We start from the raw sequence: 15,495 nt of genomic DNA, 5'->3' as shown, positions 1-15,495 counted from the left end.
CGAAAGAATACATCATGTTGCCCGATTTAGTTTTTACGTTTTCTGTAAACTCAAACGGTAAAGCTGTATAATATAAAGTTTTTTGTTAGTTTGATACAGGTATAAACTGTAAACATCAACTATTTATGCCGAATATGCTTTTGGTCATTTGAGTGTAGCTTTCTTTTTAAATTCAAGCTAGTTACAAATTTTTACCATGTTAGTAGAATAATGTATGTGGAATGGAAAGGTAATGTACTAAGTCTTTGGTTGGTATAAATTTCTATAAAGCAAAAATACGAATTAAAATAGCTTTTATACCTCTGGCTGGTAGTAAACTGGGCTCATTTTATCATTATTTTGGTAGCTAGCTACATACCGCCGTAATGCGCTTTAGCAAAATATTTAGCTACTCATTTTTGTACGATGCTGTTTGTTATTCTTTTTTCAATTTATTTGAAATTTTCTTGTTGCATTAGAGACATGTAGCTAGCTATAAGTTTCTAATGAGTTCTTGTGACTCGGAAAATACCTACATATTCCACTTGTATGTTTTTCTGTTAAAAAGAGTTTTTCATTAATTCTTACTATAGTCTAGCTAGATGGAAGTAGATACTCTCCTGCCTTTTATCCATTCTTTATTTATTTTAAGTTTCTCTGTCTGGCAAACTAATTCGCACTTAACTACCTATGGTTGGCAAAAAAATGCCTGGTGACAAATGTGTCAAGAACTACATAGTTTTTCGTATACAATGTCTAAACTTAATAAATCTAGCTTATGTAGCTGATACTGTATTTCCAAACTTCTTTAGATAATTTATAAAATAAATATACAAAAATTGTGTCGAAGAAGAAAGTACATGTGGTTTACACAAGTACAATTAACGAAGGTATAATTTTGTGTTTTTTCTTTACGTCAATACTGCCCACTCTGAAATAGAATGTAACAGATAACTGAATTTCTGAAATCTGATTGGTTGATATATGCATCAGTTTTTTGTTTTGATCCGAAGAGAAAGTTGAAATTAAAATTTCAATGTCTGCAGGAAATAACGTATGATTTTTTTAAAACAGTATATATATATATTTTAATTAGCAAAATAACCAATGACCAATCAAGTTGCAATATTATTATTTGGTTTCGTTTTGTTGTAAAGTAGTAAACAGCTTTCACAAATGTCTTTCTCTATATTTATTTATTTAAAAGTAATCCAAGAAAAGGAAATAGTAAGGCTAAAGCTCACTGTCATGCATGTTCACACTTTCACACCGATTTCTTTAGGAAAAAATGAATATACCGAGCAATAAGATGACATGATAAATTATGTTTTAGTCAGCTTTCAGTCTGCTTTTCCCTATTGTTTTCTTAAATTATAAAAGGTTTACAGTCTCAATATTCTTACCAACCATATTCTTTAAAGAAATATCTGGCATATAGTATAAGGTAATTCGTATTATTTTGGGTTAATAATCACTTTAGAACAGACTCTATGGTTTGAAAATAAATATTTTATACAGACAGTCGAGCACAAAACAAAGGTCTAAATAGAACTTATTTTGTTTGTAATTTTGTTTTTATCTACAAATCTCTAATGTTGAACCAGATGTTTCTCTGTCCTGTCTGGCTAAGGTTATGATTCACCTTTTTTTAATCTCCATAAGAATTTTGAAAAGAGGTTAAAGAAGCAACAAAAGTCAACTTCTGAATAATTTTTATGTATCAGTTCCATGAGAGTTTGTTAAAATGTATGTAGGGAATAAAATTAATTTAAAAAAAATGTTAGTAGTTCTATAGAAACCTGCAAATATGCTTTTGATGTGTACTTAATATTCGCACACCTGAAAAGGGCCTTTTGTGTTAATAAAGTTCTTTTCTTTTGATTCTTCTTCTTTTTTCATTATATATATATTTCAGGCAATGAGTCATTCAAATCAAGTTTAAAATAGAAAAACACCTGACGGGTAGAACATTAAACTAGTGTTTTAGTTTATTTGGATTAAGGCTTCGATTTTCAAAGTTATTCAATTTAGTTTTACTTTTTTAGCATTTCATATTTATTTGATAGATGTTTTTTTAAAGGAGACTTATACTTTGCCTTAAGGTAAGTACAACCTCTATATAAGTTTGTGTCCACATTACACAAACTGCTAGAGTAACTGATATATCTAGTGACAAAAAGAACAGTAAGTGTAAATTGTAGTTTCAGTTCTATCCTGTTGTTCTTGTTGTTTTTCCATTCCTTCAGTCGTTTTTTCAAGTTTATTTAAAGTTATAAAGTTCTTATTGTTAAATTGATTTCTAGCAGACAACCACACTAGGGTGTTGTTTTGCCTGGTTTTTCTTAGGACTTCTTATTAGATTGGTTAATTAATTCAATTGTGCTAGAGTGCTTTAGGATTATTTGCATAAAGAAACATATTTGTTAAGTTTTTTCATATAACTTTGGTTGAAAACAGAAAAGCTCTTTTGAACTCAGTCTGGTTATCTTGATATATATATCATATTTTTCAATGTCATTTGTGGTTGCTTTTGTTGTACCCAACAACAAGATAATTATATTAGTTGGGAACCATTTCCTTTTTTATTGTTCACTTAAAATCTCATATAAATGCACGGTATTATATTTACTATGCCATCAAGTTAATTACAATGCGCCTATTTATTAAGGAGAAACCTCTGCCAAGTTGATTCCATGGTATATACCCATGGATGTTTTAACAAGTGTTCGTAAAGTATAAACCACTCAACGTTTTATTTGTGATTGACAAACATTTTTTAAAAAAAATTCTTTTGTGTTTTTACTAAACAATTGGATGAAATGTTGATTAGAAACAAATAAACTTTTTTTTGTTTTTTGTTTTGTTAACCCTTTGTCTAGTTTAGTGATTAGATATAAAATACTTTCCTGGAATGGTACACATTTTATAACTTAGCATTGTGTATGTTACAACTCGTCTTTGAACAAGAGTCTCTTTTTTTGGACATCATAAAATCCTTTGAAATCTCCTAAAAACATTTAAGTTCTCCTAGTTCTTAGGTTGTTAAGTAAGGTACTAATTAAATAGTTGAAACAAGTCAATTGTGTCTGGAGTTAAAATAATTGTAAAAAAATTGTTAGCTGTAATAAAGGGGTACGGAAATGATAAATAAAATAGTACACATCTCCTGTCTTTCAATACACACCCTGAAATCTGCTTTCTTTTAACAACTACCAGGGTGTCGTCCAGAGGAAACAGTCTCCTATTTTTTAAGGTTTGAAGGTATATGTAAGGAAATATTAAATATGTTGAGTTTGTAATCATCAGAAAAGACCTGGTTGAATAGTGTATAAAAAAGAAATAAGTGAGTTGTTTGACCTTTTTATTCCTCTCAGTGACTTTTTTCTTTTTCTTTCAGTTTCTTTATAAGAATCTAATTTAGTACAATATATATATATATATATAGCTTCAAGCTTCACTGATGATACAAAAGTATGCAGATCTGAAAGTGAATGGAATTTTTCTTTGAAATAAACCCCCTTCCTGTTTTGCTTTTGTGTGTAACAAATAAAGCTGGAAAAAAACTACAACATAAATGAAAATGAAATTAACCTTTGGCGCCAAAAATTAGGATGTATTGTAAATGTATATATAAAAGAAATTCTGGGAACTTTATGTATGGCTTAATGGAAAATAAAAGTCATTAGAATGGATTCAACTCAATTATATGTTTCAGCGAGATATCAGTTGGCTGTCCTTTCATTTAAGTTTACCATATTGTTATTTATGGTAGTGTACAGAGATCTACTTTGTTCTCCGACAGTAAGGTACACTGACATGAACACTATAAAAACATTTTCAAATCTTATGCAGATAAGGAAACACCAGTGTGTGTTTATGTGAGGAACTGAGTGAAGATCAACTATTTTGATTTTAAAAGTATTATGTAAGTTCTTCAAGAAAAAGGTAAATAGGTAAATATAGTTAAAACAGTCAACCTAGCACAAAGTAGAGGTAGAAAATTCTCACCACTACTGGTGTTTAAAACACACACAACTGGGTGAAATGTGACTATATAGTCGCATACAAACAATGTGGAATTACCATGTGAAAACACTCATTATAGTAAATGTTTTAATTGTCAATGACTTTAGCTTTTTCATGTTTGTCTTCACAGTTTGTATAAAACAGAAGGGTATTAAATTACACAAAAAAGTGTTGAGATGAGGATAACAATGTTTGGATAACATGTTTTATCTAAATTGCTGTGCTTGGACTTTCAGTTTCGTCGTTAGGCTGTAATATCATAAGAATGTGTATATAGCTTTTGGTGTGGTGAACAACTGGATCAAAAATATGTATGGAATTTTGATAGAGATAAGACTACGTAATTAAAAAAAGAATGTTTCACTTTAATGTTTTATCTCTACAAATTTAATTTTCCCATGCACAAGATATACAATTTAGTGTGAATTTTAAGTGGAAAAATACACAGCTGTTTTAGCCTGTATAGTGTTTTTACAAACATGATTGATGTCTTTATGTGACAAGTGGGATTAAGCAGAATTATATTTTTCTTTTTGTAATTAAAAATCTGGTAAGACCAAGTCATGTTTTTAAAAACTGTATCTTTTATAAACCTGTGCTTTAAGGACATTGTCTTTATTCTTTCTATTTATATTATGTATGTAGCCATGTGTTTTTTGTTTGTCCTGGGAATTGTTGTAGCAAAGTAACACTAGAACACATTTGTTTAAGAGAGAGAAAGTAAGGTCATGTTTTTGAAAAACATATCTTACTTATCCTGTGCTTATGGACTTGGGTTTTCACTTGTCTTTTTATATTATTTCTGTAGGCATGTGGGTTTTTTTGGCCTGGGAATTGTTTTAGCAAAATAGTTTCCATTAATAGTGAACAAATTCAAACACACAATAGTTTCTATGGTCTGGTTAAATAAGTCATAATATTTGTTTTTTGTGATGATTTTTTCATACTTTTCATTTGTTTTTGCCACATTCTGTTGTTCTGTGACCTTTGTTAACAAAACTATAATTTGTATATCAAAAAAAAAAAAATCCATTACCTCAGCAAAAACAATAATTTGTCATGTTACTTTTTCATTCAATTTTTTTTTTTTTTAGTTTTCAATTAACTCCTTTCGAGTAACTCTACATCATTTTACTTGGTGATAGAATGCCCATTCAAGCACCACAATGGACAGATTTCCGGTTATGCCCTGTCTGCCAAAATGAATACAATTCGTCACAAAGACCACCCATAAGTCTTGGATGTGGGCATACGATATGTCAGTCATGTCTCTTCCGATTATCAAAGCAGCAATGCCCATTTGATCAGGCCGACGTTTTAGTTGATATTAGTAAATTACCCATTAATTATGGGTTGTTATCATTGGTTGGTGGAAAAAGACCTGACTTTATTGATGTTGACATCCCTGTAGTTCAACAACATATTAAAGAGTTCAACAATGCAAGAAAGGCCATTGAAGTACTTGCACAAACCCTGCAAAATGTTGTCATCACTGGTACCTCATCGTCAGGTAACAGCTACAACACTGGTAATGGATCCCTGACACGGCCCATGCAGAGAAAACTTGTAACTTTGTTACATTCTCAGTTAGCTGAAGAAGAGGGAAGAGCAAGAGCAATGAGATCTGCACGGAGCATTGGAGAACGTGCTGTTAAAGAATTGATTTTGATGCATCAAAGTCCACAGACACTTTCGGCTGCTCTATGGGCTGCAGTCCGCCAACGTGGTTGTCAATTCCTTGGTCCAGCAATGCAAGAGGCTGTGTTAAGGTTAATTCTTTTGTCTTTGGAGGATGGCATTTCGTTATCAAGAAAAGTGTTGGTGTTATTCGTTGTTCAACGATTGGAAAAGCAATTTACTCAAGCATCGAAAACTAGCATTGGTCATGTTGTTCAGTTGTTATATCGAGCATCCTGCTTTAAAGTGAGTTTAAACTTTACCTTCACAGCAAACACGATGATGAATAAAATGGTCCTCATTGAGAATGTAAAATAATTTTCTTGTTTTTAACCATATTAAAAAGCCTGCAAAATCATTAAGTTGATACTATGATAACCTGAATATTTGCTTTTGTTTCCCTTCCAAATGACACTTCAATCACCTAAAACAAGTCTCAAAATTAGACTATGAAAATAGGGAAAAAAAACTGCTAAGATAACTCTAATAGTCCTTGATTTGTAATTCAAATTTAGTGTTTATCATATGGGTAATATTCCTCTCTGTTTTAGGTCACAAAAAGAGATGGTGATTCTTCACTACTGCAACTCCATGAGAAGGTTTGTAGTCAAGTAGTTTTATTTTTTTATTTTTATAACAAAAACTTCTGCGTTTTGTATCTATTTTAAAACTTTTTTAGTATCGCACATACTCTGCATTACGAAAAGAGCATGATGCTCAGATTGTTCAGATTGCTATGGAGGCTGGCTTGCATATTTCACCAGAACAGTGGTCAGCGCTTCTTTATGGAGATGACGAGCACAAGTCACATATGCAATCAATTATAGACAAGGTAATATTTTTTTTTGTATCTGAGGCCATTGGACTGCTTCAGCATTACTGCTTGTTTTCATTATGTTTTAAATCATGTTTTTTTTTTAGTTGCAAACACCAGCCTCATTTGCATCAAGTATTCAAGAACTTATAATTGCACTGCAGCGGACAGACGATCCTCACAATTTGCAGAACCTTCGTCATCATCTTGACAAACTGTCCCTTATTGATCCAAATACAGAGGCCGTTGGTCCTGAATGGAGTGATTTGGAAGAGTGTATGGACTCTTTGTTGGTTGTTGTCTCTGGACTTCAGTTATTTGCAAAGGTAGACAATATGTCGTTTATTTTTTATATGACAATTTATAATTGATAAAATTAGATTTTGATCTAGTAATCAAATACCAGACTAATCATCAAAAGATTTTGGTTTAAAGCCATTAAAAAATAATAACCTTTGTAATGATGTAAGCATTGAAAACGTATTGTAGTTCCAACACACTGCACTCAGTGTAAAGGTCAGAAAGAGTTGCAATGTTGTAGGATTTGTTATAAAAAAACGGTATTAAAGAGCAATAAAAGTAGTTACCCATGAAACAATTTTTTTTTGCTTAGTTAAGAAATAATTGTCACCTATTTTATATAATCCGGAGGGATTTTAACATGGTTGCTATATATTTTGCCTTAACATTTTGTTGTTATATGAATAATAATGATGATAACACAAAATGTCACATGTCTTCCTACCGAAAACATTGTTGTTGTTTTTTGCTGACGTCAAAGGGAATGTCTAGAGGCTATGCCTATGATTAAATTGCTAAACTTACTCATTAAATAACAGTTCTTATGAACAATTAAACCGTTTGTAAAAGCATTTGCTATATAAAATAACTGTAATTAAAAATCAGCTAGTGTATGCACAACACTTCAACTGGGGAGTGTTCACAGGAATTGAGTTATGTATGCAAAAAAACATGTTTTTCCCATATTTTTATATCATAAGCTTCCTAGTAAATATACATTGAAAGTAATAATTCTTTTAAAACTAAAAACATGAAATATAACAAAATCTGGTAAAGTCGAAAGCTATATTGTTGCGCGAGTTTACCATAATCAGCTTTTTAGTTGGATTAAACTATAATTATAAAGGAACACTGTAGTACTTAGTGTTTCCTTGCTTTAATTATTTCTTTATTATTTAGCCATAACATAATTAGATGACATCGAGTAGGTATGCAATTAAACACCCCTAATCCCATAACTGCGTGTTTGATATAAATATTTGAACTTTTCTTTGCAATCCCTTTTTTATGAATCACAAGCCTGTGTTTTTAAACGGTAATATAAATATTTTAACGAATAACCCATTGCATTGATGATAAAATTAATCCTTAACAAGTTCAGACTATTATAAGGAAAAAATGGCAAATATGTGCCCTCCTCCGTGTTGGTTTTTTTCATATTTTGATTATGTCCCAAGGTGCAATGTCATGGTAATTATCTTGCAGCTTGTGAAATACAAAAATAAACTTGAATGGTTTCTCCATGCGCTATCTGTTTAGCTTTACCGTGATTGACTTTCTACAATTCTTTATTCTCCTCCTTTTTTCTGTTAAGTGAATATGAATCACGAAATGTCAGATTTTGGCATGTTGGTCCTTATCATCGCACTGCAAACATAATTTGTTTCGTTAGATGAAAAAAAAACTTTCAACATAAATCGCTGGAAATTCCGTCTGGTGATGCAAAATTATCCAGAATCTAAAGCTAAAATATAAAAATAGATTCTCGTCAGTGAGGATAGAGTGTGATCAGAGTATATTCGCTGTCTTTAAAAATCTGAAAATCTAAACACGGGTAGACGGAACAGATCTACTGTCTAAAACTACTTAACATAGAATTGACACGATACTGCTGCTTCTAACAGACAGTAGTTAGTATATTATGGAGGAAAAGAATTTTCACACGTTGTACTGTAATTTTTTAGGATTACGCCAGTAAAAATAAAGGCAACATTGAAGGTGCACAGGTAAAAATTCTTTTAATCACGTTGAATCACGTCTAAAACAGGAAGTTTTATTTGGAACCAAGACTCAAAATGACTTGATTTGTTTATTTATTTCGTTACTTGTTTGTAGATGATTAACACGAAGTATAGAACGAGTATGTGCCGTGACATTATTCAACGAAATAGTTGTCCTCGAGGAACCAATTGTAATTTTGCGCATTCCGAAGAAGAGCTTGAAAGGTAAAAGTGATGCATACCTGTCTACCCTGTGTAGTTTCTTAGTTACTGTTCTAATACGTTTTAGTTGAACCTCTTAAAAACACATCTAATATTGTTTTGTTGTATTTCTCTTATAGATATCGAAAGCGGAGAAATTTGCCGGTCCCTCGATCTCAAATCCCCAACAATTCTGCATCGATCAACGGGATGTATGCGAATTCCCGATCTGGTTCGAACAGTTCGCCAGATTCTTGCTGTGATATGGAAGATACCATGGAGAAAGTGGGAGCCAACTCGCCTGGCGTTAACAATAATTTGGCTATTACTATTCCACAGCAAGGTAAAGAACACTGCCAATAGTTAAACTTTCTAGTTCCTGCAAATAATAGCGTACCCATGTCTGCTTACTCCGACCCCCCTCCCCTCCCCTCCCAAAAAACAACAACAAGGATGTACATGTTTTTGTTTTGTTAGGTAACATGAGTGTCCCACATTACCGTCCAGTTGTGACGTCAGCAAATATGTATCAAGGTCAACAACAAGATATGACTGACTCAATGAAGCAAATGAGTTTGATGCCATTCAGTCCAGGATATCAACAGCAGATTCCAGCAAGAAAAGAAGAAGGTATATATGGTGTCTGCGATTTCTTGATAATAAGATAATATACCTTCGCGCTAAATTTCTCGCGCGGGGCCGCTTTAGTTTAATTTTGTTCGCATTTTCACTCCCCAAAATCAAGTATGTATAGTTTATACGTGTATTCATTTAATTTTCGCACAATGCCATTTCCTCTGCCCTTTTTGGGAACTTGATTTTTGTTCGTATTTGTCTCGCGCATACTTCTTTAAAGCACTTTTTCCAGATTTTCACTCTGGTGTGCAAAAATTTTCCCTCGCATTTAAGTGTGAAAAGGTATCTAAAAAGTTCGGTAATCATCTAAGATCACACCTACTTAACTTTCCGTTTCAGTATTGGCGCCACCACCGCGTGACATGATCAAAGTACCGCCAACTTGCGAGTTGATCCCTCAACCAGTACAATCCAGACCAAGCCCGTCTATGTTCCAGCAAATCCAGTACCAGCCAGCCTACTATGATGTCAGAAATCCAGCAACTCCTCCGGAAACGATGTACTTGCAGAATAATCAACATGCTTACATGACTAATGCCAGTGTCTATCAGCACCCACCCATGCCGCACATATATCCTTACCAGCAAGAATACCAGCAGTATCCAACTATGTTTTCCAACCAGCAAATGCCATCGCACTACATGATGCGAACTGCTGTTGCACGAGGAAAGGGAGGCGACCATTCTGATTTGTTAAAACCAACTTCAAATGAATTGAGTGTGAGTATTGCATCTGTTTAATAGCAGGTATAGAGCACAAAGTGTTTTCCTTCCCCTCCGAAGTTTTCATGCTTTTTTTGATTTGTACAGTTAAGCATACCAGCTGTGAAGGATCCTAAGGAAGACAATTGGAAGTTTGCCAGCAAGAACAGCTCTTCGTCTTATAACAGGATCGATTGTTTGGATTCCGGACGAGGATCTTCGATTGGTGGCTATTCATCAGAGACCTTCTCTCCGTTGTCAAATGCATCAGGTGGTTCGCGAGGATCTCCTCAAGCTTTTTCAGATTCTGATGCCAGAAAGATATGGGGTGATGACAAGATTTGGGCTCCCACAGATTCTTCTAAATTGGTATGAAAAAATATTGTTTTTGTTTTTGTCCTTTGTTATGATGAGCATGTTTCAGTTTTTAATTGTTTTTTGTTTTTGTTTGTTTTTTGTTTTTGTTTGTTTATTGTTTGTTTGTTTGTTTGTTTGTTTGTTATATATTTTCTGTTATTTTCAGAATACATGGTCCAGAGGAGGCTGTAAAACTTCCAGTAATGGCTGGGACGCCATTATGGATTTAAGGTATGCACCTAATTCTATACTTTTTTTGGATACGAAAATCAGGTGGTATTAACATTGATTTTATTGACGTTTCTTTTTCTCTATTGTAGTAGATTGTCTGATCCAGAAGAGAGAAACACCTCTTCAGACTCAGTTGGCAAAAGTAGCAGTGATCATCAGGTATCAACTTTGTTTCTATGTTATTCTTTTTAACCTTTCACATTTACGATATGCAAGAAACATTTGAATAATGTATCATTTTCAGGCGTCACCTTTGGAGGACCAGAGCTACTCCTCTTTGAAAGATTGGCCCCGCTCCGGAGATTTGATCAATAACAATAATCCGGGATTACTTGGTCTGATGTCACCGTCTTCAACACGAAGACCTCCACCTGGTTTCAACTTGATTTAAAGTCGAAACAAAGGCTGTTTGCGCCTTTGCTTAGTATTCGTAATTTCATAATTTTTATCGTAAAAATTAGGTTATTTTCTTACAAAATGCTAACCGAAATCTAGAAATTTGCCGGATTTTTTATTTTTTTGCCTTAAAGTATCATTTTCTTATCCTGGTTATCGGCATTTTTCATATTTCAAAGAGCGTTTCTAGTTCTACTCGTCTCAACTACTTGCAGATTTACTGCCAACTTATAGTTGGTTTTCGTAGTTTATTAAAATTAATTTTCTAAGAGATATTTTCGACTACTTTTTACGTTAGTGTTCGTTCTTGCATATTTTGAATATATATATACATATCCTAGGTCCTTCTTTTATGAGAAATTTTAAAGGGGGCCTGTAAGAATATCTACTGCTGCTGTTGTTGTTGTTGTCGTTTCTGTTGTTGTTGTTGTTCTTTGAGTTTTTAGTGTTTTTTATGGTCATTTTTATTTTTGTTTTTATTTTTATTTGTTTTTTTGTTTTTTTAAATGATTATATTTTTCTGTTTTATAAAATGGCTTGTTTTGTTGCTACAGTTATAAGTCTGGGCTTACACAAGGCATGCGTTTTTATGTGCTGCCCACAGTGGCACAACAGTTGCATAAAAAACTTTCTGGTGTAAATCCGCTTTAGTCTTCTCTTTTTTTCGGGATGGTGTAAAAGGAATAGTAGTTTCCCTATATATATATAATGTACTTAAACAGTGTATACATTTAAGATAATTTTTTTGTTTATTTTTTTCGTCGTGAAACTTGTGTACAATTAACTCCTTATACTTTTGTAGAAAGAACTCCAGATGTCGGCGTAAGCACAGTATAGATAACAACAAGTCTCGGCAAAGTTCTGCTAAACATCGCCGTCACACAGACGACAAATGTTTTTTTCGTGTTGTGCTTACGTCGATATCTATGATTAGTTGTCATCTATATAGATGATCATTATCCAACGGTAGCTATTGAATTAGAAGTGAGACAATAAAAATAATTAGTTTATGTTGACGACAATTTTTTTACGATAGGCGACACCACGTGTTATTGTAGGTCGATACACACCTAATCAAATTTTTTTTATACTATGACTAAAAAAGGTGTGGCTTGGCTTCTGTTTTGTTTGTTTGTTTGTTTGTTTAAATGTTGTGTTCTTTGATGTAATGTTTGTATTTGATTTTATTAATTTATTTGTTTTTGTGATTTTGTTCATCATTTAAGTTAGTCATCTATACACGAAACTTAACCTTGTTGGCTGAATCACCTTCGATCATAGTGTGGAAAGATTTTCTCTAAAACTTGTGTACACCAATGAAATTAGTGGTAAAAGATTTGAAATTTTACTTTGTTTTTCGTATAAAAAAGCGTGGGTTATCCCAGTTAGAGATTCGCCTGGATACATTGAGAAGTAAATTCCGTCATTGACACTAGAGATTTGGTTTATCCCAGTTAGATCTTAACCTGGATACATGAGGAATAAAATCCGTCAATGACAACAGAGACTAAATCCTGCTAATGTGATTGAATCTTGCTGGTGTGAGCCACGTCTAAACATAATTTTATCAATAAATTTTAAAAAATAACATCCTTATCAAAACGAGATTATGTGGGGATCATTTTCTGTGACGCCTCAAGGGTGATATCATTTCCTCAAAAGTTAAACGTCCTTTGTTTTGTTTTTTACGTATACTATAAAATATTTTGTTATAAGATAAACACTCAAACCTCTGTAAACAATAAACCACTTAACTTTTAGTAATAAAATAATAACCTCACGTTAAAATAAATATATACGTTGTTGTTTTTTGTTTATTTGTTTGTTTTGTTTGTGTGCGTGTTTGTTTTTTGTGTAAACAATCAAGAACAATGACTGCGTGGTTCATTCACAATTTTGCTGATTCGTTTAAATCTCTACTTCTTTTTCAATGAGCATGCGCGTAGTAATATCGATCTTTTTTGTTGATTTATTGGCTGTTCAAATCAGAGCTAAAAAAATTTCTGTTTTTAAGAAATGTAATTTTTGTTTATACTTTCCGTTCCATTATCTACTTTACCAAAAAAACAAGTCATATCTTCAGAGGCTCTTCAGTCATGGCCCATAATGCTTTTGAAGACAAAATCGATATTCTTTTTTTATAATAATCTCTTTCAGAAGCCCTGATATCTTCGCCCTTCCTTCCTTTCCGTAAAACAGGATAGGAAAAGTGTCATGTGACTTTTCCTATCCTTTTTAGACTTCGTACCCATTCCTCCTGCTATATGTACAAGGCTTTCCTTTCTATTAGTGAGCTTCGTACCCATTCCTCTTACTATATATACCTGAACTTACAAATATATAAAATAGTTTCTCTTAGGGTCTAATAATTTTTGAATTTTTTACTGGAAACCTTGTGATTATTTTTTCAATAATAGTCCGAGTATGTATTAAAAAGTTAGTATTTAAAAATGGTAACTTCAGTGTTCTTAAAGCCATTGCTTTGAACGTTTGTGGTTAATTTTTACGGCAAACGATGATTGCACTCATTTACACGGCTACATATATAAATATATATACATAGATATGTACGGTTTGTGATTATGTAAGTGTTTTAGCTTGCTTTATCATATCTAAAGTAAATCTTATTTTATTTTTTCTTGAGTGTATCAATTTAGTTAATACGACGACTCTTACCGCCCATATTGGGCGTTATGTTCACATATTTTTGTAGTACGCCATGATGTACGTCATATTGCTTTACGATTTGCCTTTTTTGCAAGTTTTGGAAAAATTATTAAAAAACGTCGAATATTTGTTTTCTTTGCGTGTCTGATATTCAGGGAAATATTATATCCCTGTCCCAACTCTCGAAATACTTTGCAAACATTCATTTTTCGGGTAACAGTAGTAAACACTTGGTATAATGTCGCAAACAGTGCGTCTGCCAGACCTTTAGAAGTTTAAAATCAGAAGAGGTGACCTAAAAAATATTAAAAAATATTAAAAAATTGAGAGAAGCTTTTTTTTTCTTTACGTCACCCTAAAAACAGCCCAAAAATAAAAGTTAAACTTTAAACGTGTAGAAATAATTTGGCAAATCCCTGAACAAAGACAAGCTTTCGCTTTAACGAATTGAATCGTTTGTAATGAAAACATCCCAAGAAAAAAAAGACAAGAATGAACGCTTCACTCTTCCTTAAAATGTCCCATCTTAAAAATCCCGAAGTAACCTTTGAGTTTTCAGCCATTATATTTAAATTCTTATATTTACTGTTCTATCATTCATTTTACCTGATTTATATTAATCTTCTCGCAAAGAAGTTCGTTTAGTGCGCACAGTTCTATTTTAGTTATATTTATTGGAGAATTTGTACTTGCGCGAAAATTAATAGGCGCGAAATACCGTCGTATTGATATTGCGCACGAAATAAATTTTTCATGTGGCGCAAAAATTATACGCGAAAAAAATATTACTATTTAATGATTATAAATTTAACATGAGAGCGTGAAGTGTTATAATATTTCCTTGTTAATGTCAAATTCTACATCCCTTCCTTTTAGTCATAATTTTGTTCACAGTCAATCTCGTCCCCTAGACCTCTCCTTGTTTATCTTGCTAGCCACACATCAAAAAGTGAAAAACATTCACTGGGAACTGGGAACGAGAAGGCACTCAAAGTGTGTGGAAGGTTTATTAATATTCAATAAACCTCAATTTTATTTTTGTCAAATTCACTTTAATAATTTTCTTTAAATAATCTTTTTTCGGCCGCAACGAAATCTTAAAAATGACTCATCGATTAGTCTCCACACTTTTGTCCTCTCTTGAGAGTGGGTACCCTGGCTGTGCTTTTTATAAAGCAATGTGTCGGCGAAATTGAAGCACGGAAACTCGAGATGGGCATCGTGCAATTCTCATGCATTAGAATTCTTTAGCAAATAAATCGTACATGCTGAAATCAAAATCATCCAAGATCAGCGAGTGAAGTAATTTACTTGAGAACCGGCACTGGAAACTCATTTACTCGAGAACTGGGCCGGAAACTAATTTCCAGAATTTTAATTAAATTTAACTTTTTCCACAACAGGAATAAAATATCTTATCACAACAAAAGAATAAGCAGAACAGCCAATCAAATTGCAGTATTATTTTGTTTTGTTTTGGAGTGAAAATAAAGCTTAGTTTCTTCAGTGCTTCACAGAAACTTCTAAAAAACCGCATATTTTAACAGACTTTCTTTTAAAGGTGAAAGGTTGCACCGACGCTTTTTAAAGCTGTATACACACTTCTTAAACTACTAAATAAAAATATTACATGGGTTAATTATAAATAAAACAGATGGTTGTGTAAACAGGGTCTTATTTGCATTTGATCATTCGAAGTGATTTCAGGGCAAACATTGCACTTCTAAGGCGCACGAAATAAAAATTTAAATCAAATTATTATACAGTTGATCAAACTAGAATTTGTTAG

General features: G+C 32.6%; 1 protein-coding gene across 1 annotated transcript; it reads left to right on the top strand.

The window, feature by feature from the left end:
* The first annotated feature begins 92 nt into the window (after nt 1-92).
* Nucleotides 93-13,830, top strand: LOC130612572 (roquin-1-like). The gene is made up of 15 exons (XM_057433903.1): nt 93-229; nt 792-869; nt 5,100-5,928; nt 6,234-6,281; nt 6,362-6,514; nt 6,604-6,822; nt 8,482-8,523; nt 8,633-8,742; nt 8,859-9,061; nt 9,196-9,348; nt 9,694-10,073; nt 10,164-10,424; nt 10,579-10,643; nt 10,733-10,802; nt 10,888-13,830. Exons 3-15 carry the CDS (start codon nt 5,152-5,154, stop codon nt 11,032-11,034), a joined length of 2,628 nt encoding a protein of 875 aa, XP_057289886.1. The 5' UTR covers nt 93-229; nt 792-869; nt 5,100-5,151; the 3' UTR covers nt 11,035-13,830.
* The last annotated feature ends 1,665 nt before the right edge of the window (nt 13,831-15,495 follow it).

Source organism: Hydractinia symbiolongicarpus, chromosome 10 (assembly GCF_029227915.1).
Source record: "Hydractinia symbiolongicarpus strain clone_291-10 chromosome 10, HSymV2.1, whole genome shotgun sequence".
Classification (NCBI taxonomy): domain Eukaryota; kingdom Metazoa; phylum Cnidaria; class Hydrozoa; order Anthoathecata; family Hydractiniidae; genus Hydractinia; species Hydractinia symbiolongicarpus.
The sequence above is the reverse complement of the archived record's forward strand: the minus strand, read 5'-3'. Positions and strand labels throughout refer to the sequence as shown.

Excerpts from the sequence above, each read along its gene's own strand:
- LOC130612572 (XM_057433903.1), top strand. The coding sequence starts at position 5,152 with ATGCCCATTCAAGCACCACAATGGACAGATTTCCGGTTATGCCCTGTC. Across the intron at positions 6,823-8,481 it reads GACTTCAGTTATTTGCAAAG|GATTACGCCAGTAAAAATAA; the intron begins GTAGACAATATG and ends GTAATTTTTTAG. Across the intron at positions 8,743-8,858 it reads TCCGAAGAAGAGCTTGAAAG|ATATCGAAAGCGGAGAAATT; the intron begins GTAAAAGTGATG and ends TTTCTCTTATAG.